A 24601-nucleotide genomic window follows, 5' to 3' on the forward strand; every position below is an offset into this window, starting at 1 on the left:
ACGAAATTTTGACACTATAACCATCCTGATCCATTGGAGAATTTGGAAAGAAAGAAATGCAAGGATTTTTGAGCAAGTGGCCAGTAATGTTGACAGGATACTTGAGCTTATCAGGGAGGACATCGCTGTTTGGAGAGCTGCCCGTTGTGTAGGCGACTTCTACTGATGTATTCCTTTCTCTCTTATTGCCATCCTTTGGATTCAGTTTGGGTTGTACCTGTCATGTTTTGAGCTTCGGCTCTGTCGGATGATAGTTCTAGACCGCTTAGACTATCAAGCCTTGCTGTACTCTCTTCTTTCTAAATAAAGAACGACCAATGGCCCTTCGAGACAACACAATTATATACGCAGAAAAAGTAGAGTTGAAAAAACAGGACGAGTGGACAAGAACTAATGAGTCGAAGACGTGCTCACTCCCGTTTACTCTTTCTCTTAACTAGATGACCCATTGCGCCAATGGCCCAAAGGCCGAGTGTAAGCCATGTATTGAAAGAGTGTGCATTAAAATATGTAAACTGGAAATAAAACATATGGAAATAAGTCGTAAAATTAGGAGTGATAACAGGGTGTATTCTTCTATAGCTCTTTCCCCCCACTCCCTCCTATTTATAAAGCACAAGTAAACATCAGACTGGACCATCCCAGATTGAGCATATCACAAGCACACATATCTTCATTAGACATGGAAGTGCCATTTTTAGTACACGGCCAGCAAGACAGAGTATTAAGGATTAATATGATCAGCACTCATCAGGCATTGCTATTTAAAATGATAAGCCATACTATCTTGATAGTACATAACAAAAAAACTCTAGCATTTCCTGCCAGTTATACTACTTCTTGCTCATCAAGATTCTTGTTCTGGGAGAGATCACACCAAGCAAACATGATTCAGTTGAGCACAGACACGTAAAGATTCATGATCAAGAACAGAGTTAAATTTATCTTGCATAGAAATTCTCTCAATTGTCAGAAAGGGGAGACATTGATAAAAGCTTCTTCTATCTGTCTGTAGTCGTGATGTTTCTGCTTGTCAGAGCATCATGCATCTACAAATACAAGGAAAAAGAATATAGTTTACATTACAAGGAAAGAAATAGGAGAACTATGTTCTCTAATCCTAATCATGTATGTATTGAACAATTAAGAATGCAATTCAAGTGCGTTTGCTAAATCGTAGATGACAAAGTAAAAAACTTGATGTAGTACATGTGTTTTCTGATCCACCCACAAGAATCTGGGCCTTCATCCAGGATCAGATGGCTCAGACATGTTTTTTCTATTTTTGCAACCGCGACCCTTCTTCTATTGTAGTCGCTCCCATTCGAGAGAAATAAAAAGGAACAAAGTTCCCCTCAAAAAATAAAAAAATCCTCAAACAACTAATAAATAAAAAGGAGCAAGTTGCCACACCAAGCAATTAGTGTGGATAGGTTGTTAGGAGACACTTGGTGTTGGGGATATAACTACTGGTGTAACCCGCCCAGGAGGGGCCGGGTTACGTTATGACGATCATCACATGAAGCCCAATATCAAGCTTGAAGATGGCAGTTCAATAATGGGCCTAAGGCCCATAGTGATAAACCGCCGTTATGGCGTGACTTGTATTGTAAGGCAAGAATAGTTAACAGACCGAGTCGGACACTGTTTATGAGCCGGCCGGGACTCTGAGAGCCGCTGGGCGTTATCCTCTGTATATAAAGGGACGACCCAGCGGCGGTTCAGGACAAGTAACCATAGATCGATAACCAGGCATAGCGATTTAGCTCCCTAGTCATCGAAACCCTAATAATTCCACCTCAACTGGAGTAGGCTTTTACCTTCACCGTAAGGGGCCGAACCAGTATAACCCTCGTGTCCCGTTTTAACCCCATCAAACTTCCTAGTTGCGATGGCCCTACGACTAAGTCCTTCCACGAGGACATCTGCCGTGACAATTCCACGACAGTTGGCGCCCACCGTGGGGCCAGCGCACGGTGGATTTGAATTCTTGAAGGGCAGCTTCGAAGGGCTCAAGTTTTACCCGACGACTTCTGTCGAGGCGGGCATAGCTACGAGGACCGGAGGTGTCGCTTGTCTGGTTCCGGCTCTCCGTAACGAACGTCTGCCCAAGGATTTCAAAGGACCTAGGAAGGTACCTAATTACACGGCTGATTTACAGCCCGGAGCATGGATTGAAAGTTACGAGATGGCTATGGAGTTGCTGGAGGTCAGTGAAGCAGCGATGGCCAAATACTTCACCATGATGTTGGATGGGACTGCCCGCACTTGGTTGAAGGGACTGCCACCTAATTCCATTGAGTCATGGGCAGAGCTGAAAGCCCGGTTCATCCAAAACTTCAAAGATACATGTAAGCAATCTATGTCAATTATGGACTTGACTAGCTGCAAGCAGGAAGAAGGCGAATCTACAACCCGTTGGGTACGCTGGGTCAAGGAAATAATACATTCGTCTGATATGATGGATGCCCGCTCTGCAGTCTTAATGTTGGAGCAAAATTGTTGCTTTACGCCCCTGAAGATGAAGCTCGGGCGGCTCAAGCGCGATTGCAACGATATGGGTACGCTGATGGCGGCTCTGGTCAAGTACGCCGACTCTGATAGTACCAAGGATCTCGCGTCTGATGATTGAAAGACAGGGAAGGGAAAGAAGAATGGCAACGGCAAGGGCCCTCAGCATAACCCGGCGAACCAGGGAGGTAATAAACGTAAGGCTGATGGCAGTATGGAGTTTGTGGCCAACACCAATGCGCAGGGTAACAACCACCGACGTAAGGGGAGACCACCTCCCCGGTCCGGCGGGTCAGGCCCGACGCTTGAGCAATTATTGAATAAGCCCTGTCCAAGGCATGGCTCTAGGGAGAAGCCGGCCACTCATCTATGGAAAGACTGCGCAATCATGAAAGCTTTCAAAAACTCCAACACGTTCGATGGCAACAATGGGCAGGGCGGCGGCTCAGGCGGCGGCGGCTTTCATGGCCCGGGCGGCGGTTCAAATCCCAATTTTCAGAATTTTCAAGGTAATCAAGGTGGTTTTAACCAGCAATCTGGCCAGGGTAATCAGCAGCAGCAGCAGGGGATACCAGACCAATCCAAAGCAGCTCAATAGTGGACGGTATCATGTGTTTACTACCAGTTTGTGTAAGTGAGACCAGAAGCTTCATAAGAGGGTTGTGAACGCTGTTGAGCCGGCGGTTCCATGTTACTTGCGATGGTCTGAGCAGCCTATTGTATGAAGTAGGGAAGATCACCCTCCCCGGGTTGATAATCCGAGTCAACTGGCCTTGGTGGTAGCTCCTCAGGTTGGTGGGTATAAATTCACTAAAGTGCTCATGGACGGAGGCAGTAGCATCAACATCCTCTATTATGAGACCTTCCGTCGTATGGGGTTAACTGATAAAAACGTCAACCAGTCCAATACTATTTTCCATGGCGTAGTGCCTGGTAAGTCGGCTTATCCAGTTGGTAAGATCGAGCTGGAAGTAGCCTTTGGAGATGAGTACAACTCCAGGGCGAAAAAATTGACCTTTGAGGTGGTCAAGATCAGAAGCCCGTACCACGCTTTATTTGGGCGGCCGGCTTACGCCAAGTTCATGGCACGGCCGTGTTATGTATATTTGCAGCTCAAGATGCCGGGTCACAATGGGACCATTATAGTTCATGGCAGCCGAAAGATAGCTTTGGAGTGCGAGGAAGGTGACGCTGCTTACGCTGAATATGTTTGTGCAACATAGGAATTGAAGTTTTACAAGGATAATGTTGACCCGGCAGATATGACGTCTTTGAAAAAGCAAACCACGGAGCATGAGCCGGTAATGAAGTTTAAGTCGGCCGATGAGACTAAGCTTGTTGACTTTGTTCTAGGTGACTCATCTAAGCAGTTCAGCATCAGTGCCAATCTGGATCCTAAATAGGAAAGCGCGCTCATCGAGTTCATCCGTGAGAACCGGGACATCTTTGCATGGAAACCTTCTGACATGCCGGGTGTACCGAGAGAACTCGCTGAGCACACTCTTAATATTGACCCAAAATTTAAGCCAGTCAGGCAGTTTCTCCGGCGGTTTAACGAGGAGAGGCGTAAAGCCATTGGTGAGGAAGTAGCCCGGCTCTTGACGGCCGGGTTCATCGTTGAAGTCTTTCGTCCAGAATGGTTAGCTAACCCGGTGCTAGTGCTCAAGAAGAACGGCACCTGGCATATGTGTGTGGATTATACGGATTTAAACAAGGCTTGTCCGGCTGATCCTTTTGCTCTCCCTCGTATTGATCAAATTATTGATGCTACGGCGGGTTGTGAGCGTTTGAGTTTTTTGGATGCGTACTCTGGTTACCATCAGATTAAAATGGCAGTTAAGGACCAAGAGAAGACGGCGTTCATTACTCCCTTTGGAGCTTTCTGTTATGTGTGTATGCCTTTTGGGCTCAAGAGCGCTCAGGCGACTTACCAGCGGTGCGTGCAGAATTGTCTTCATAATCAGATTGTGCGCAACGTTCATGCTTATGTGGATGATATTGTGGTAAAATCCAGAGAGAAGGAAACCTTGATAGACGATCTGAAAGAGACCTTTGATAATCTCCGGGTCTACAAGATGATGCTTAATCCGGCCAAGTGTGTTTTTGGTGTTCCTGCAGGCAAGCTCTTGGGTTTTCTGGTTTCTCACAGAGGCATTGAAGCTAACCCGGAGAATATCAAGGCAATCACCTCTCTGGCTAAGCCGGCGTGCATAAATGACGTCCAGCGTCTGGCGGGTCGCATCGCTGCTTTGAGTCGGTTTATAAGCCGGTTGGGCGAAAAGGCCATACCACTATATCAGATGATGAAGAAAACAAATGATTTTGTCTGGAGTGATGCTGCTAATGCTGCTTTTGAGGATTTGAAAAGACAGTTAGCTGAGCCACCAGTTCTTGCTGCTCCTGTCGATAAGGAGCCCTTATTGTTGTATGTAGCCGCTAACACACGAGCCGTCAGTGTGGCCATCGTGGTGGAGCGCAAGGAGGTGGGTAAGGAACATCCGGTTCAGCGGCCGGTTTACTACGTCAGCGAAGTACTCATTGAGTCCAAGCAACGGTATCCACATTGGCAGAAGCTTGTTTACGGGGTGTTCATGGCAAGCCGGAAGCTTAAGCATTATTTCCAGGGCCACCCTATCACTGTGGTTTGTTCCGCTCCTCTAGGAGATATCATCCAAAACAGAGAAGCCACAGGAAGAGTCGCTAAGTGGGCCATTGAACTTGGGCCTCATGGTCTAAAGTATGTGCCACGCACTGCTATCAAATCTCAAGCATTGGTAGATTTCATCAACGATTGGACAGAACTGCAGATGCCTGAAGAGAGACCGGATAACACATACTGGACTATTCACTTCGACGGGTCCAGGCAGTTGGAGGGCTCGGGGGCTGGAGTCGTGTTAGCTTCCCCTCGAGGTGACAAATTTCGTTATGTGCTACGGTTAATGTTTCCCTGTACTAACAATGCAGCTGAGTACGAGGCCTTGCTCCATGGTCTTCGGATGGCTAAGGAGATGAGCTTAAGCCGGGTGAGGTGCTTTGGCGACTCAGATTTGGTGGCTCAACAGGTATCAGGCAAGTGGGATTCCAAGGACCCCCTCATGGCGGCTTATCGCCGTGAAGTTGATGCCATTGCCGGACATTTTCAGGGTTACCAAGTAGAGCACATTGACCGTAGAAAGAACGAGGCGGCTGATGCCTTAAGCCGGCTGGGCTCTCAGCGTAAGCCGGTGCCGCCTAATACTTTCTTAGATATTCTGCATAACCCTTCTGTCAAGTTACCTACAGAGGAAGACTTGGTTGTTCCTGACCCAGAAGCACAGTTGGTGGCGGCTCTTCATGTCATCCCAGATTGGACAGTGCCATACTTGGCTTACATGACCCGGGGGGAATTGCCTAAGGATGAAACTTTGGCCAGACAAATAACCCGGCGGTCTAAGTCAATGATAATTACCAATGGCGAGTTGCATCATCGCAGTGTCACTGGGGCTTTTCAGCGTTGTGTTTCCCCTGAGGAGGGTCAAGAAATTTTACGAGAGATTCACGAGGGAGATTGTGGCCATCATGCTGGCTCAAAATCCCTTGTGGCTAAAGCTTTTCGTCATGGTTTTTATTGGCTGACGGCTCATGCTCATGCAGAGGACTTGGTCAGTAAATGTGACGGTTGTCAGAAGTTCCCAAGACGTGCTCATGTGCCGGCTCAAGAGTTGAGGATGATTCCAATCACTTGGCCATTTGCAGTCTGGGGGCTTGATATGGTTGGGCCTTTCAAAAGGTCCAAGGATAAGAAGATCCACCTCTTGGTGGCGGTTGACAAGTTCACAAAGTGGGTTGAGGCAGAGCCAGTTAGTAAGTGTGATGCAGCCACGGCGGTTCAGTTCATGAAAAAGGTGATATTCCGCTTTGGTTTTCCACACAGCATTATAACTGACAATGGTACCTGTCGGGGATATACCCCGCGGTATGACCCGGCCGGAAGTATGACCCGGCCGGACTTGGCGCTTCACCGTGACCCGCCGGAGGACTGGCGACTCACGGGTCTGGCGGCTCACTGTCAGACGACTCACGGATGACCCCGACGGCGGGTCAGATAGAAGACTAGGCCCAAGGCCCAGAAGGCCGGCTCATGTTATGGTGGGCCGGCTTAAGAAGAAAGGGATGACGAATATTTCCTTTACGAGGGAGCAAGACCCGGACTTGTAATTAACTTGTAAGAAAAGATAGACTAGTCCTAGTCCTACTAGGACTCCACATGTAACCCGCCCCTCTAACTTATATAAGGAGGGGCAGGGCACCCCAAAGGGGGACAAGCAACAAGAAATAATCTCTAGGGCTAAATACCGAGAGCCGGAGCCGGCGACTCTCCCGTGATCATAATGAGACCTAGCCTCAAACAGCACGTAGGGTTGTTACCGGATGATGTTTCCCGGGGCCCGAAGCTGTCTAAACCCTTGTCTTGTGTTGCGTCTCTCGATTCCGCCCAACCCCTCTCAAGCTACCACATAGATGCGTTGGCCTCACGACTAAGTCCTTACACCTAGGACATCTGACGTGTTAATTCCACGACAGTTGGCGCCCACCGTGGGGCCTGCGCACGGTGGTGTTGAGTTCTTGGAGGGATCTCTCCAGGGATCAAGAAGTTCGCAAATTTTGGATGAAGAAGAGCCGGTTTGAAAGGGTTTGCATCAGTTTCAAGTTCATTAATCCAGATTTAAGGATTTGTGAGATTTAAAGTTCTAGAGAATTAAGGTTGCCGTCTGATGACTGCCGCAAGTCACCAACACCGTCGTCTTCTATGGCCTATTCCGCTCCCGGCGTGTCAAGTTTCCCTCGGTAACTCGCCGTTTTTGTTTTTTGTTCACCAATTAACCATCAGTGGTAAAAGTCAAAGCCCGAGTTGGGTAAAGCCAAATAATATGATGACTTGGAGGAGGATTTGGTCTTCAACGCCGTAACTCGCGTGGTCCAAGTCGACCTCAATCAACCTTGTCGCCGGGTCGTCTGCCTCAAGTTCTCTCACCTTGAGCCGCCGGTCCTGTCGAGCCGCCGTTGCCTCATCGGCCTTGCGCTGAGCTGCCAAAACCGCGGCCACGCGATGTTAAGCCGTCGACTGCGTCAACCGCGGCTCCAAACTGGCCTGCTGCCATCACCGCATTGTTGAGCCGCCCTGCCTCAATCACCGAGTCACCTCCGCTACACCTTGGGCTGGTCCTCTGCTACCACCTGTATACAACCTTTACGAAGAGACCTGGACGTGGGCGACTCGGAAACCGGCCACGACCCGCCGGATGACCTGTTTGGAAGAGAGCAAGTCCTGATGCGCTACAACGTCTAACAGGAGCTGTGTGGGGTCCAAACAAGAGATCCGCTGTTACTTGCGTACATCAACAAAAGATACGGTCCATGACCTGCTATTGAAGATCAGATGGTCTGTGACCTGCATGTTTTTTGGCAATTACTACTCCGTATCAAGCAAGATGCACCATGTCCTCACAAAAGACGTGCCAGACTAGATGAGATCTGAATAAAACAAGAAAGAAAAGTGAGAACCAGGGAAAGGAAGGACTATGCCAGGAGATCAGTCCGCCGTTGACTGCATATGCTGCATATGGGTATCCCCGGAGCTGGCCGTGCCTCTGTCGTGCCTGAGCCACCACGGACGCTCGCCCCAGCTGTAGTCGAGGAGAGCCGCTGGCCGCCTCACTGCCCTTCACCTCTGGCCGGCTTCCGTGCAGCTCCGCCCGGCGCCCCTGTGGTTGCGGCTTGCCTCGCGCCTCCGCTTCTCGGCTGAGGCCTCGCGTCATGATTGCACCGAGCTGCTGCCTCCGCTCTGGCCTGGCGCTTATCCCTGCTCCCGCCTCTACCGGGTCACCATGCACTCGTGTGGCCCGCGTGCCTTGCTTTCGAGTTGGCTGATGGATGCAGTTGGAAGAGAAAAACAAAAGCAAAAACAGCTCAAGCACATTGTTTATTGGCACAGGAATCAAGGTTTGACAAACACTAGGCCTAATGGATAGACATACGTGAAGTACAAGGGCCGGGAAAAGAGGAAATAATTTCAAAAAATAAAGAAGGAAAAAAAACAACGAGGAAAAGACAAATGAAGACCCACGTGGGTGCTAGTACTACATTAGGCGTGCATCCATCCAGTTATCTTTTTCATCTGAGATTATCCAACAAATTACCAGGACAAGGTTCAGTACAAAGGTGATATCATGTTATAGACATGAGGCTTGCACCGGTTTACAGCAACACACCGGTGCCGCACCCACTCTCTTAAGCCATCCGATGGATACGCATGCAAGTCACCGCCCGCTGTTCGGTTTACATCTGTTCGTGCCAGCGGCCGGCTCAGGCGTCCGGTCCGGTTTATAAACATTGCGTTTAAATCGCCGGCTGCACCAGCTTACAACGCCACGGCCGATTCTCTCGTCCGCGCGGCTTATCGCGCCTGCGATTGACTCGCCCGTCCACGCCGGTTTACAATGCCACGGCCGACTCGTCTATTGACCGGGCGAATCAGGTGATATCCTTCTAAATATATGGCACATATTCCTTTTGTCAAAAAACAATTACTCTGGCCTGCGATGTTTTTGATGCAGGACAATTGTTCACTACATCAAAATGACGTAGTTGACTCGCCCGTCCGCGCCGGTTTACAACACCGCGGCCGGTTCATCTGTCTAAGCCGCCTCTGATGCTGAGGTCGTCCTTACCATCCGTCTCTAGCGGCCTGGTCTACATTAACGCACCGGGCCGCACCTGTCTGCATGAGCTATTTATTGAGTATGAGCAAATCACTGCTTGGGAAGCCCGGTTTTCTTCCAACAAATTAGAGGCAAATTATCATATATTGTCAGCCGCCGTCTGCACTGGATGGTTCAATGGACATGCGCACAAGTCGCCATCACTACAGTTTGGTTAAACTTCAAACAACCAGTTGGAAGGAACCATTGGCCGAGTTGCTGACACGGCTCGTACGGGATCATTTATAACCCGCCGCAGTCACCTCAACCTTCTGTGGATACACATCGTGTTATCAACACCAATGATATGCAAGTTACGCCGGTTTATATCACGGTTAAATATGGAGAATCTCAAGCCAACTCCTCGAGTCATCTTGAGACTCGGGGGCTACAGTGACATGACTCGGGAACCCCGGGTCGTTGGAGGGAATGATAACCCGGTTCCGGGGGCTGCTACCATATTGATGAAACTTTAAAAGCCGTCAGAAAATTGCCGGTTCAAATAAAGATTCCGGTTTAAAATCCGGTTCAAGAGATATCTTTCTCCCGCAAAGTTTTGAAGCTCTCAAATCCGGTTCAAACGTCCGGCTCAAGGTAAATTTGTATCTTATAAAGCTTTGAAGCTCTTAATATCCGGTTTACAAATTTCCGGTTCAAAAAGAGGTTATCTCTCGCAAAGTTCGAGTTCTCAGGAACAATTAAAGGGACCAAAGAGAGTCTGTTACAAAGCACAACTCAAATATAGGTACCCTGCTTTAATGACCATTGGGAGCTGATAGTATTTGAATTTAGCTTAACCCTTTTGGTGTGACCCTGATCGTATTCGAATCAGAGTCATTAAATATTCTCATGATCACTAGGGGGCTTCCTGTTCAAACATAGGTCGTATTCGAACCAAAGAGAACATAGCTGTCGATACCCTTTTGATCGGCACACTGCCGAGCTCATTGGGGAGTTTCTTGGTCATATTTGAGCCATAGCTCAACCCCCTTTGGGAACCGACGTGGATCGTATTCGAATCAGCGTCGTTAAACAACTCTCAAGGTCATTTGGGGGCTTCCTGTTCAAACATAGGTCGTATTCGAACCAAAGAGAACATAGCTGTCGGTACCCTCTTGATCGGCAACGCCAAAGCCACTGGGGGCTATATGATCGTATTCGAATCTTAGCTTAACCCCTTTGGGATGGTTTTCTGATCGTATTCGAATCAGAAGCCTCAAAATTTTTGAAGTCTCTTTTTGCAAATAATTTTTGGGATTTTATTTGAAGCTCTTTTGAACACATCTAAAGTGTATATGAGTGGTTTCTATTTAAACCCGGCTTGATTTTTGACGTTAAGTCGCCGGCTTATGACAATCATCATCTATGTGGAAGCATTGGCTTCTAAGGATTGGGTTATCACCCTTACTGCACAAGTCACATGAACCGACAATGCAAATTCAATATCACAAGTATGATATTATAGTTATGTTTCAAAGTTATGATTCATAACAAGCTTATCTGTAACTCCTTTTTTACACATCAGTTGTCATATGTAAGATATTATGACCCGCCCTGCGATAAACCGCCAAGGGTTCTTGTGATCTACTTGTGTGCAGGGTAAGACTACATTTGGGTGGTTACCCGCCCTGGCTTTTGACGTTAAGTCGCCAGGGCATATGTTGTTTAAACTCTGTGCAGGATATGCAGAATTATGACTTATATAAATGCTTCAGTCCAAGCTCATCACTGAAATTGGTGTCTCAAAAGGGTTATCAATTATTGGTTTTCTCAAGGGCTATAGCCACCGGGTTACAAAAATTCCGGCTTACAATGAAGGCGCATTAAGTCGTAATTGGCCAAGAGCCGCCAGGTATTTAAACTCCGGGTTTACTTGTCAACCAATGAGGTATTCAAGTCTTTAATAGCCAAAGCTGGCTGAATTTTCATGATGATATTGAATGATTGAGGTTTTCATACCGGATTATATTATTCAAATCTTGAATAGCCAACATGGCTGGATTTCTATTGTGATTATCAATAACCAGTGTTATCATTGAGGTTTTCAAAGTCGCTTTAGCACAATGGCTATTATTTTTATCAATGGGCATGATTTATTTCACAATGGAGGAAATAGTCCCGAGTCGCTGCAGGCTTACGACCCGGCACTTGGGGGCTACATTGTTCAAATCGAGATTACATCGAATATACAAGTCCCATGTCACTGCCAGCATGCACCATGGCACTTGGGGGCTAATGCAAAGTCATTTTTTCAACTTATTGAAGACCCGACTCATCACACTTTAAATGAGCCGGCCCTCAGGGGCTACACGTTGCTGTTAAAGTCTACATGATCATATTTTCAAAAGTCCCTGTTCATTATTGCATAATGACCCGGCCCTTGGGGGCTACACTGGTTGAAGTTTTCATAAGCATAAAGCAATTACAAGTCCCTGGTTGCTGTAAGCATGACAACCCGGCACTTGGGGGCTACATGTGTGGAATATTCAGTTTATATGATTGAGATGAATAAACCGGATTTCTTCAAGGTTGCAACATTTATTGGAGCAAATCTTAAACCATCACTTTGTTCTGCTCAAGACTTGGGGGCTACAGGTAATATGGATATAAGGGAGAAAAATCTTCAAATTATTAGTTTTGAGCAAGTCAGGAGGATCAAATTGACCCGGTGTTTGCAACAATCATGATCCGGCGTCACCAATAATTATGACCCGACGTCGGCAACAGTTATGACCCGGTGCTATCAATATTTATAAGCCGGCAATTTTGATAAACCGGCAAGTCTTACTTCTTCAACCCGGCTGAAAGTCAGATGAGTATTTCAAGACCAATATGTTTTAAGCCAGCGCTTTGGAAGCCGATTCAAGTGGATTATTTCTTACAATATTTCTCTACAAGAGACCAATGCCAGTAAATTGACTCTGAAGCTGGCCTATTGACCCGGATTTTCAAAGAAAATATCTGGATTTGTTGCATTGGCAAAATTTGAACATATCTGCTAAAGAGATTTGCTATGAGATTATGGATACATACCAAGAAGGAAGATGACAAGGACTTAAGGATGATCAAGTGCCGGCTTACAAGAATATTTAACCCGGAGTACAACCTGTCAATTTGTTCTTGTGTTTATGTTGCAGATCAGTTTAACATGGATAAATCCAAATTAAACTTGGGGGCTAATGTCGGGGATATACCCCGCGGTATGACCCGGCCGGAAGTATGACCCGGCCGGACTTGGCGCTTCACCGTGACCCGCCGGAGGACTGGCGACTCACGGGTCTGGCGGCTCACTGTCAGACGACTCATGGATGACCCCGACGGCGGGTCAGATAGAAGACTAGGCCCAAGGCCCAGAAGGCCGGCTCATGTTATGGTGGGCCGGCTTAAGAAGAAAGGGATGACGAATATTTCCTTTACGAGGGAGCAAGACCCGGACTTGTAATTAACTTGTAAGAAAAGATAGACTAGTCCTAGTCCTACTAGGACTCCACATGTAACCCGCCCCTCTAACTTATATAAGGAGGGGCAGGGCACCCCAAAGGGGGACAAGCAACAAGAAATAATCTCTAGGGCTAAATACCGAGAGCCGGAGCCGGCGACTCTCCCGTGATCATAATGAGACCTAGCCTCAAACAGCACGTAGGGTTGTTACCGGATGATGTTTCCCGGGGCCCGAAGCTGTCTAAACCCTTGTCTTGTGTTGCGTCTCTCGATTCCGCCCAACCCCTCTCAAGCTACCACATAGATGCGTTGGCCTCACGACTAAGTCCTTACACCTAGGACATCTGACGTGTTAATTCCACGACAGTACCAATCTGTCTAAAGGCGATATGGAGGAATTTTGTCAACGTGAGCATATTCGGCTTGATGTTTCATCAGTAGCTCACCCCCAATCCAATGGTCAAGCTGAGAGAGCCAATCAGGAAATCTTGAAAGGCATCAAGCCCGGCTTTTGGTCCCTTTGCAACGGACGCCGGGTTGTTGGGTGGAGGAGTTACCCTCTGTGTTATGGAGCATCAATACTACTCCTAACAGGTCTACGGGTTACACGCCTTTCTTCATGGTTTACGGAGCCGAGGCGGTTCTCCCTAGCGACATCCGTCATGACTCGCCTCGAGTGGCGGCTTATGTCGAGGCGGACAATGAACAAGCGCGTCAAGATGCTCTTGACTTGTTGGACGAACAGCGTGACGTAGCAGCAGCTCGCTCGGCGATTTACCAACAAGACCTGCGCCGCTATCACAGCTGCCGGGTTAAGTCCAGGACCTTTCAGGAAGGTGACTTGGTGCTCCGGCTCATCCAGGATCAAACAGATGCACACAAGCTATCCCCACCTTGGGAAGGGCCCTTTATGGTCAGCAAGAACTTGCACAACGGGTCATACTGCCTCATCGATGTTCGAGAGCACAAAGATTCACGTAAGTCGGAGGAGGAGACCCGCCGGCCGTGGAATATTGCTCATCTTCGGCCTTATTACACTTGAGCCACCGGCTCTCATAATGTACATATTTCTATAGCCATGTATATATTATGATAAATAATAAAGCAGGACCTCTGTCCTTTTTCCCCTCCAAAGGTAAATGTGTCATTGTTATTTTCATTGTGATATCACATGGTCACTTGGAGGCTAATCCGGCTTATGATCGTATTCGAATCTAGCCGTTAAATATATGATCACTTGGGGGCTTCCTGTTCAAACATAGGTCGTATTCGAACCAAAGAGAACATAGCTGTCGATACCCACTTGATCGGCACATTGCCGAGCTCACTGGGGAGTTTCTTGATCATATTTGAATCATAGCTCAACCCCCTTTGGGAACCGACGTGGATCGTATTCAAATCAGCGTCGTTAAACAACTCTCAAGGTCATTTGGGGGCTTCCTGTTCAAACATAGGTCGTATTCGAACCAAAGAGAACATAGCTGTCGGTACCCTCTTGATCGGCAACGCCAAAGCCACTGGGGGCTATATGATCGTATTCGAATCTTAGCTTAACCCCTTTGGGACAGTTCTCTGGTCGTATTCGAATCAGAAGCCTCCAAATTTTTGAAGTCTCTTTTTTGCAAACAAGTTCTTTTGATCATATTTAAAGTATTCAAGGGTGGTTTCTGTTCCACCGGCTTAACTTTGATCAATAAAGTTGATCGCACATAATAAGCATCATATTACAGAGTTGGGTTTTCACCCTCATTATTCAGGTTATATAAACCGGAAGTGTACTTGAAGAATCATAGATATGCTGTTATGGTTGTCTCAAAGATATAATTGAAGAACTGATTTATTATGATTTTTTGATGCATACTCCGGGTTATATGTAAAATATATGACCCTCCATGCGGTAAGCCGCCAAGGGACTTGTTATTTGTTTTCTATGCAGGACAATTAAAGACAGCTCTTTAAACATAAGGAAAGCAGAAGATCAAGCATAACCCGGAAGAATATAAGAGGGCACCTTAAACAGTGTTGAGCGCCGCACACGTGCGCGATGGCACAACAAAATCAAGTGTTTTCCTACTCTATTACATAACTCCCCGAGTCCGAATAATGCAGCATTGTTTCATCAAGACGTGAGCATGAGCCGCTTGAAGGATTAAAGGTGTGTTGGGCCTGAGGCTTCCGGGTCATCCCTCTCTGCTCCTCCGGCTGTTTCCATGTCCTGGAAGGTTGATGATTTCCAGTCAATGCCATTCAAGGCTTCAAATTGAGCTTCATCATCAATTAACCCGGCCGGGTCAACTTCAGGGGCGAAGGTGTGCTTACGAGTTGGAGGAATCATGCTGATTGCTTCATAATGTGGTGTTGGGATCCTCTGATTCTCCGCGTCATAGCCCGGTTGATATTTGGTAAGATCTGTGTCATTACCAATCACAGTGGCCACAGGGCGTATGCTCTTCATGCAAGCGGCGAAGTCCTTCTGGTCAAATGGGGTGCCGTCCTCCTTCAAACTGGGATACCCAAGGGCGATGTCGGCCGGGTCTAGCTCCGGTAGAAACGCCTTGGCCCGGCTCAGAGCGGCTATGGCTCCGGCTCTTGCAGAAGCTCATCTCAATTCTTGGAAGCGTTGAGGCAGCAAACCGCCTTAACACATCCGCCAGATGAGTGGGAACTTCATTTGACAGAGCCACGACGGCTAAAGCACGTTGTGACCCGGTGTAGAGTTGTTCCACCAGGGTATAAACAGCCTTCAGCTTTGTCAGCATGTTTTGATTGAGATTGGAACTCCTGGGGCCTGCATTACAAAGTCAGGTAAGCTTATTGGAAAAGATGTAAACTAGCTAACACTTACAGAGTAACTTACCAAAGATTGCGGAGACCATCTGAGATACATGGCGTTTTAAGCCGGATAGCTCGGTGGTTGTTTCAGCAAGAGTGGCCTCCGCTTGTTCGGCCCGGCTGAGCAAAGCAGTCTTTTCATCCGCCCAGGCTTTTCTCTCTGCTTCAAACTTCTTCTTCAGTTTCTCTTGTGCAGATACACTGAATTCAAACTTGGAGTTGGCCTTTTGGGTTTCACTTTCCTGAGTTTTCAGGCGATTCTTTAACTCAGAGATCTCCGATTCAAATTGTTTAATGACAGCCTGCGTAAATTCCGGGTCACAGTTAGGGTGATCATAATGCAACATTAAGTCCCAAGCACTTTGCAAGCAAAGACACTTGGCACTTGGGGGCTAATGTATGCTGAAGAGCTCTATTTACAGTGGCGGTTCATGGAAATAAGTCCCAAGCACTTTGCAGGCAAAGGTACTTGGTACTTGGGGGCTAATGCATATTGCTGTTCAAATACTTGGTTAAAACACGGTAAGGACCGGTTCAAATATGCTGTTTAAACCGGCCCTTGGGTGCTACCGGATAAACCGGTTTTCTTGCAGTGATTACTAAGCTAGTATTAAGTCTACAACATATTTCATCATAAGTAATAGACTTGGGGGCTGGCATAGTAAGAATAACTAAGGAGTAAGCACCGGGAGTTATACCTCAGATTTTTGGTGTATTTGTTTCACCATATCAATCTCCAGATCCCGACTGTTGTGCACTTGGTTTACATAACCAGTGACAATGTCTCCAATACTCAGATGAGTATAATCAGTGATATCCAGCTTGCTTCTGCGGCGTTCCAAAAGTTCTTCTTTGGCAGAGCACTTAGCCAGCACGGTAGGTCTCCCCGGTTCAACAAATTCAGTTCGGGTGATCTCAACATCCGGATCATCAGGATGGGCCGGGCTAGGGATCTCTGGGTTCTCAGAGCCTTCCATAACTTGTTCAGCAGATGGATCAGCGGTGGGAGTTGGAGCATTAGGGGCTGGTGCAGATGGCGGCTCATGAGCAGAAGCATCAAGAGCAGCCGTCCTAAATTCTGGTTCAGCTAGGATCGGCTCTTCGACCGGCTTATTTCTCTTTGTCCTCTTACTAGGCTTTACTTGTACACTGAAAATTAAAGGGTTAGTACAAAAACACGAGTAAGATAAGCACAAGATAAATAGATCATCATTACCCGGGAGCGGTTTTGAAAGCCGGCATGCTGGACTGCATTGAGTCGCCGGAGGAAGGTGAAGTTCCCTGGTAGTTTGAGTCAGAAGAATTGAGTGGTTGACAAGTGAAGCCCGCCAAAGGGTGCAAAGAATATAAGTCGGAGATAACCTCAGTCCGGCGCTTCCTTGATGCATCGGGTAAGCCGGAGGAGAGGTCTACATCTTTGCTGGTCCGGGTCTGCCTCCGACTCTCATGAATCTGTCGCTTCAAAAGAAATTGAGCATCTTGATAAGCTAAAGGATGTGAAAATCTTACTTTCCGGGTTACCCTTCAGACTTCCTGTCTCGGCAAAGGCTCGGAGTCGGAGGAAATTATAGTTACCTCTTCAATCACTTCATGACTCGCTCCGGTGTCCTCCCGCTGATAATCCGTGTCAATAAGATGGTTAAAAAAGGAGCCTAAAGAGTCAAGAGCTACCTCTGACTCGGAGGTATCATCCAGATGAAGCAGGTCCGAGGCGCTAGGTTTATTCCCCTTCTTACGGGCAGCGGCTTTCCTGGCGGCTTTCTTGGCTTTTCTGGCTTTCTTTGCAGCAGCATGGTCATATTTGACTTTCCAAAATTTATCATTAGCCTGTAAAATACAACAAAGATTTTTGAGTTAAGACGAAATCGTTAAAATGGAAGGTGAAGTGTTCAGGTCAATGGTTTACCGCTGGAGCCGGGTTAGCCTTGCAGAAAGGACTTAAGCCTATTCTCCCGCAATCTGCCAGGCTCTCATTCAGAAGAGACTTGGTCATGTCATCAATGACGTCCTCAGGTAAGTCATCAGGACTGTGCCGAAGAGGATCATCCTTCTGGCCTGTGTAATCGCACATCAAGCCGGGGCGGCGGCTTAATGGAATCACCCGCCAAGCAATCCAAACCCGGACCAAATCAATGCAGTTTAGGCCGTTCCCCAGAAGAGCTTTGATCTTGTTTATGGTGGGGGTAAGTGTTTGACGTTCAGCCACAGATAATTTATCTGGTAAGGGGTGATTTGACTCCAGACGTAGGGCGCAGAAGCCGGGCAGAGGGTTCTCATTAGCTGGAGAAGTGTCTTGGCAGTAGAACCATGTCTGGTTCCAATCTTTCGGGTGACTTGGCGGCTCAGCAGAAGGGAAGAGACAGTCTCTACGTCGCTGGATTGAGATTCCGCCAAGTTCCAAGCTGGGCCCATGGGCACATTCGTTTTGGCGGTTCAGATAAAATAGCTCTCTATAGAGTAGCAAGCTGGGTTCTTCTCCAAGATACACCTCACAGAACACTTGGAAGTTACAAATGTTTGACACGGAGTTGGGGCCGATGTCTTGAGGTCGCAGGTCAAAAAAGTGCAGGACATCTCTGAAATTTTTTGAGCCGGGTGGAGCAAAACCCTGGTTCATGTGATCAGTAAAAATGACAACTTCCCCCTCCTTGGGTTGAGGCTTCTCTTCTGATGGGTCAGGAGCACGATAGGACATGACCTCTTTCTTTGGCAGGTAACCCATTTTCACGAAATCAGCTAAGATGCTATCAGTGACGTTGGATCTAACCCAGTTGCATGTGACGGGTGCTTTGGGAGCCTTGGGTGGCATTCTGAAGGATGGAAGCCTATGACAAAATAATGTTTCCAATTCACTTTAAGCCGGTGAAAATATTTCAATTCATATTCAAGGTGGCGGCTTACGAAGGGGCCTAATGATATATGGCTAATTGTGTCAGATTGTTTAAACCGCCATGGGCATCATAAACAATTAAGTTATTCAAATCCACTATGAGTAACCCAGACTATTCATTGAGCATTGCCTTTATAAGCCGGCGATAAGAGCCGTCATGGCTAACGGATGCAGTTTTTGCCTAAGTGTTGCACAAACAAGTTTCACAAATTGGAGCTATTATTTTGGATCAAACGGTCGTGCAGAAAAGAATTTTTTCTAGAACTAAAAACTGGTACAGATGAGTTCGTAAGCTCTAATGAGGTCTTTTTGCAAGCGAAAGGGATCTGCCAGTATTAAAAATGGACGCAAAACAAATACCGCAGGAGTTCTGTACTGCTTTCGGATCAAAAGAAACCGCAGTGGAAGAACTACGAAGAAACCGAGATGAACTACTAAGAACACGGAAGAAACGCGAAACCCTAATGCGGATCTGACGTTCGAGAAGAGGAAGACTTACAGTTGCAGATTCACTGCGGAGAGTCGCCGCCGTTCTCTGGACTAGCTCAGGTTGATGCAGCGGCCGAGGCTGAGGAAGACGAGATGCGCGGCGGCGGCGGCGGAGCTCGGGTTCTGAGGCGTCGAGAGGAGGAAGACGATGGAAAGGGAAGAATGAGAAAGGACCCGGTCGGGCCTATTTATAAGGGAAGGCTGATAAGTGGGCGCGAGAAACGAGGAGGCTAAAAACATGATTATCCAGCTACAGAGGTGCCTCGATTTTCGGGACGGTTATTAAGATAAGGATCCGTTGAGATACGTTGGGCAAAACGTGCATTAATGGCAGATGACGTCATGGCGGGTCACCAAGAATCCAGAAGATGACGTCATGGCGGGTTATAACTTTTGCACAGACAGAAGCCAGGAGGTCTTTCTTAAGGTATTGAAGATTGACATGAACCGGTTCAAATCAATATGGGGCCTAATGTTGGGGATATAACTACTGGTGTAACCCGCCCAGGAGGGGCCGGGTTACGTTATGACGATCATCACATGAAGCCCAATATCAAGCTTGAAGATGGCGGTTCAATAATGGGCCTAAGGCCCATAGGCGACTTAAGGCCCATAGTGATAAACCGCCGTTATGGCGTGACTTGTATTGTAAGGCAAGAATAGTTAAGAGAACGAGCCGGACACTGTTTATGAGCCGGCCGGGACTCTGAGAGCCGCTGGGCGTTATCCTCTGTATATAAAGGGACGACCCAGCGGCGGTTCAGGACAAGTAACCATAGATCGATAACCAGGCATAGCGATTTAGCTCCCTGGTCATCGAAACCCTAATAATTCCACCTCAACCGGAGTAGGCTTTTACCTTCACCGTAAGGGGCCGAACCAGTATAACCCTCGTGTCCTTTGTCCCGTTTTAACCCCTTCAAGCTTCCTAGTTGCGATGGCCCTACGACTAAGTCCTTCCACGAGGACATCTGCCGTGACAATTCCACGACACTTGGTACTGCTAGAACTTAAACAAGTGATCCACTAACGTAGTAGCACACTATTTTTAAGGAACACGTCATATAATTTGTGAGAGAATTTACCCTAACAACTTAAAACTTCAAGGTTTTAACAAAAGAAAAACATATGGTCTAGGAATAATGGACTAAAGGAGTATAGGAGACGAGTGAAGTGATCATATCAATTTAACTGCTTCAGAATCACCGGTATAAGAAAACATGGATGCCCATTACTACATACTGAATCGGACAGCTCCTTGCCTTTTCTTATCCGATTGACAACATCTATATTTTGATCTGCAACATCATATACAGGGCGCGGGCAGAAGCACAAAAAAAAGGAGATATGCTTCTTCTTTTAATCTTCTCTACCACTTTCAAGCCCTCAGTAAAAAGAGGGCACAATCTTGCAGACCCGGCTAGGATATTTTACGGACGTAAAGCAGAATTACAAGGATCCACTTTAATAATAATAATAATAATAATATTATTATTATTATTATTATTATTATTCGAAGATAGTTTTTGTATAACCCTATTTCACTGACAGGCTTTACGTGATAATACATGCCAAACTAATTGCAAACACTAATTGATCACCCGGTGCGGAGTAAAAATATAACCCTATTTCACTGACAGGCTTTACGTGATAATATATGCCAAACTAATTGGAAACACTAATTGATCACCTGGTGCGGAGTAAAAAACTTATAGCAAGCAAGTGATCACACATACAAACATTCCCAAGGAAAATGCGTAAACCCACAACTCAAAAAACTACTAATAAGACCATATATGACTTCGCAGCTAATTAGGCATCTATAAAACAGAACAGTATAGGTAATCTCCTCACGGAACCATGTATGCCTATGCAACCAAAAAAGTATCCATAGCAAACAGCGATTGAAAACATCTGTGTAGAACAGATCATAAAAGTCAGTTTCGTCTTTGTAGTCCGCATTGGAATCTATAAAAGACTTATATATAGGAATGGAGGGAGTACATGACAGTCATTGTCAAACAATCAGTCCAGAGAGATCATCGATACTGAAGCAGGAGCAAGAGACATTAGATAGAACAGAAATACACATTCCTCACCTTAATGGCAAAGGCCGAACCCATGAAGAAAGCACTACGACCTTGATGCAGAGCATGGATATCGCTCCCTTGTTGGAAGCCATCGAACCTGAGAAGCACCTGCCAGGCTAAACTTGCTCCTCCTGTTCCCCTAGCCACCTCCATAAATTTATCTTCGTTAGGAACAAGTTTCATAGCCACCTGCAATGTCCCCACATATGGGTAATTCATCAAAGAAGCTTTCAAAAAAATCACCAAAGAAAAACACAAATGAAAGGCAAGCTTACACAAAATGTTGTCCTAGTTCCGTCAAGCAATCTAACGATAAGATAGCAAGCTTACCTGAATGGGGATGGCCCGTGACCTGGATCTCAGCAAGAATTTTCAGCTAATTCTCTCGGCGCCCAGGATGGCCACAGCGAGGTGATGCTGACCTCCACTGCAACCGGCCGGTGGTCAAGCACTTCAGGGGGACTCGTGCTTGCATCAACACAAATCATATTATCAAAATGCAAGTGCAAACTTAATTGGGTTTGCCAGATGGTTAAAATTCACCTTAGTCTTCTTCAACTCTTCAATTAAAATTGTTCTTCATCTCTTCTTTCTCCGATCTGCACACATCATGTTTAGAAAATCCACATATTAGAAAACTAAAATGTGAATGAGAGAGAGATAGAGGAGCCCCTAATTTTCTTGGCCCTATTTCTTCTTTCTCAGATCTGCACACGTTAAGTCAACAATCCAATTAGATATACATATACATGCAGCTATGTATATTTAGTAATCAATAATTTCCTTTCATCACATACACATGTGCTAGATAGTACATTAAACTCTGGTAATGTTGAAGTATGAACACCAAGCGGATCTCTGCAAAAAGAAAACAAAGAAAAAAGGAGTTGCGACATTCTTATTTAAGTTCTTGGTACCTGACATCTGTGTAGATTTCAGGAGGGTACCATTCAATCCATATGTCCATCCCTGCAAAACTGTACCAAAAAAGCTGCAAATTAAGCAACTATATCTCATTGGCTAATCTCCATATCTGCACCTCTCCTTGAAGAGAGGGGGAGGAGGAGCTATCATACCTGCAGATAGGCTGGTGATGGCAAGGTCGCCGGCAAGGAGACCCAGCTCTGGCCGAAGACACCGGCTCCCACGCGCTGCTGGGATGTCAGTTATATCTGAAGATATTTGGATAAAGATGATGTTCATGTGCCGCAATTTTTTCAAACGATACACATAAAGAGCCAGCAAGACAACTTATTACGTACACCATATGTAAATATTAGCAGCTAAACATATGGCATATCCTCATTGAAAAACTGGAAATAAAACTTATCTCATTGGTTCATAGCCTTCTCTATCCTTGCTCCTCACAAGAGCTGTCAGTTTCACAAATAACCGAATCATCTATTGTTCTTGCTCTCTTACTCTTGTCCTCTCCCTCCAGTGCAGTGAACATCAGCTACATACATCATAGGTAAATGTTAGCAACTAAACATATGACATATCCTCCATTACTTCTTAAATGAAAACTGAAAATAAAACTTCTCATTGGCTCAGACCCTTCTCGATCCTTGCCACTCACAGGAGTTTTCAGTTTCACAAATAAACGGATATGACATCAACCAACACAGGGAGTAGCAGAACCAGCAACACCCAACAAAATCACATCTAGCAGCAGCACAAGTAGTACCCATACCCCTCAGAGAAACAACACAACCACACAGTACAGTAGTAGTACTAAATTGAGGGAAGATCAAGGAGGAAGCAGAAGCTCACCAGCCTGACGGAGACGAGAGCGAGCGGAGGAGGGGGTGTGGGCGACGTGTGGTGGCACTCGTGCGTTCTCGAGCACGCAGCATGTTTCCGGCGATGCGGACGGAGCACTTGGCGACGACTCCCTGCGACTACTCATCGATGCAGGGGACCTCACCATCGTTGTTTCTCTCGCTCACTGTTCGGCAGCGGCGGTAAGACGACTGTGGCCTCCTCCTTCCAAGTCCGGATCAAGACGGCGCACGGGGGAGAGATATGGGTAAGGGAGGTCTGCACATGCCATGTTCAGGAAAATCACAAGGAGGTAGAGGCAAACCCTTAATGACCTCGAGCTGCTGCTGCTCCTCTTCCTCTGTGCAACCCTCATCTCCAGAGCCGCCGGTGCCATGGGAGGGCTCCTCCGTCGGATCCGCCCGACCCGGATCTAGGTGCAACGAGGGTCACCGGAGGATCGGCGAGCCGAGCTCGGGACGGGCCTCCGTGGCGGCCTCCTGGCGGCAGGGTTCGTCTGCGGGGGAGAGAGATGGGTAAGGGAGTAAGGGAGGAGAGGAGAGAGGGCAGTGGCGCAGGGGCTCACCATAGCCGCGGGTGTCCACGGCGGCCACCGCCGCCGTTGCCTCCCTTTGCCCTCGAGTGGAGTGCCGCCTCCTGCGCGCACCGGCCGGCCTGCACCTGATCCAGAGGGGTGGTGGGTGTGTGGTGGAGCAGTAGAGGGTGGGGAGGAGACGGGAGAGAGAGGAGAGGGGAGGAGGCGATGGCGGAGGCGAGGGGAAACTGGAAAGGCGAGAGGCGAGATGGGGCACTCGGGACTTATCTCTCCCCACGCTGCGCAAAAAAGGAGACGTGGCCACAGCCGCTAGTTGGACCTCGAGCTGCTGCTGCTCCTCTTCCTCTGTGCAGCCCTCATCTCCAGAGCCGCCGGTGCCATGGGAGGGCTCCTCCGTCGGATCCGCCCGACCCGGATCTAGGTGCAACGAGGGTCACAAGAGGAGCGGCAAGCCGAGCTCGGGATGGGCCTCCGTGGCGGCCTCCTGGCGGCGGGGTTCGTCTGCAGGGGAGAGAGATGGGTAAGGGAGTAAGGGAGGAGAGGAGAGAGGGCAGTGGCGCAGGGGCTCACCATAGCCGCGGGTGTCCACGGCGGCCACCGTCGCCGTTGCCTCCCTTTGCCCTCGAGTGGAGCGCCGCCGCCTGCGCGCACCGGCCGGCCTGCACCTGATCCAGAGGGGCGGTGGGTGCGTGGTGGAGCAGTAGAGGGTGGGGAGGAGACGGGAGAGAGAGGAGAGGGGAGGAGGCGATGGCGGAGGCGAGGGGAAACTGGAAAAGCGAGAGGCGAGATGGGGCGCTCGGGACTTATCTCTCCCCGCGCTGCGCAAAAAAGGAGACGTGGCCACAACCGCTAGTTGGGCGGACTCGCTCATTTTTTATATGTTCAATTCCCACTCTCTCGTAGACAAAGCCCGGGTCCAGGACATAAGCCGCACATGCACATGAAAGCAGTCCAGCAAAAAATTGCAGCAGATCAAACAACACACGAAATAAACTCGCAAGGAAAATCAGGCATCGCTCAATAGATATGCACGAACATTAAAGTTTTGATCGTGTGGTGAAGGAGTTAGATGTGAGGTAAGTACTTCACATCTAGATGTGAAATAACAATTTCGCTAATTTATAATCAGCATTGTTGGGGAAATCGTTAACTGGTAGCTGCTCGGTTGGATGGCGAGTAGGGGATTAATTGACTAATTGGTAAGTTAATCGGCCAATTAATCAATTAATCGGACGATTTATTAGTTTATCGGCTACTCGGTGACCCTATGAGTAGGGATTAATCGACAAGT

At 47.5% G+C, this 24601-nt stretch overlaps 1 protein-coding gene across 14 annotated transcripts; it reads right to left on the minus strand.

Annotated features, from left to right (window-relative positions):
• Nucleotides 1-724: 724 nt before the first annotated feature.
• Nucleotides 725-24018, minus strand: LOC109772820 (uncharacterized). 14 transcript variants are annotated; one of them, XM_073496960.1, is made up of 15 exons: nt 23341-23579; nt 23080-23271; nt 22767-22979; nt 22070-22449; nt 21911-21970; nt 21537-21592; nt 21324-21461; nt 21069-21182; nt 21003-21021; nt 17100-17351; nt 16887-16982; nt 16741-16805; nt 16223-16673; nt 15550-15826; nt 14671-15480 (listed from the first exon to the last, which is right to left on the minus strand). In XM_073496960.1, the coding sequence occupies exons 8-15, from the start codon at nt 21083-21085 to the stop codon at nt 15170-15172; spliced, it is 1488 nt and encodes a 495-aa protein (XP_073353061.1). In that variant the 5' UTR covers nt 21086-21182; nt 21324-21461; nt 21537-21592; nt 21911-21970; nt 22070-22449; nt 22767-22979; nt 23080-23271; nt 23341-23579; the 3' UTR covers nt 14671-15169. The 14 variants fall into 14 exon arrangements, 9 of the variants coding, with proteins under 9 accessions (XP_073353057.1, XP_073353061.1, XP_073353060.1 ...); XM_073496959.1 differs by having other exon boundaries at nt 16887-16976; nt 21003-21182; XM_073496957.1 differs by having other exon boundaries at nt 21003-21182.
• Between the last annotated feature and the right edge of the window lie 583 nt (nt 24019-24601).

This window comes from Aegilops tauschii, chromosome 4 (assembly GCF_002575655.3).
Source record: "Aegilops tauschii subsp. strangulata cultivar AL8/78 chromosome 4, Aet v6.0, whole genome shotgun sequence".
Taxonomy (NCBI): domain Eukaryota; kingdom Viridiplantae; phylum Streptophyta; class Magnoliopsida; order Poales; family Poaceae; genus Aegilops; species Aegilops tauschii.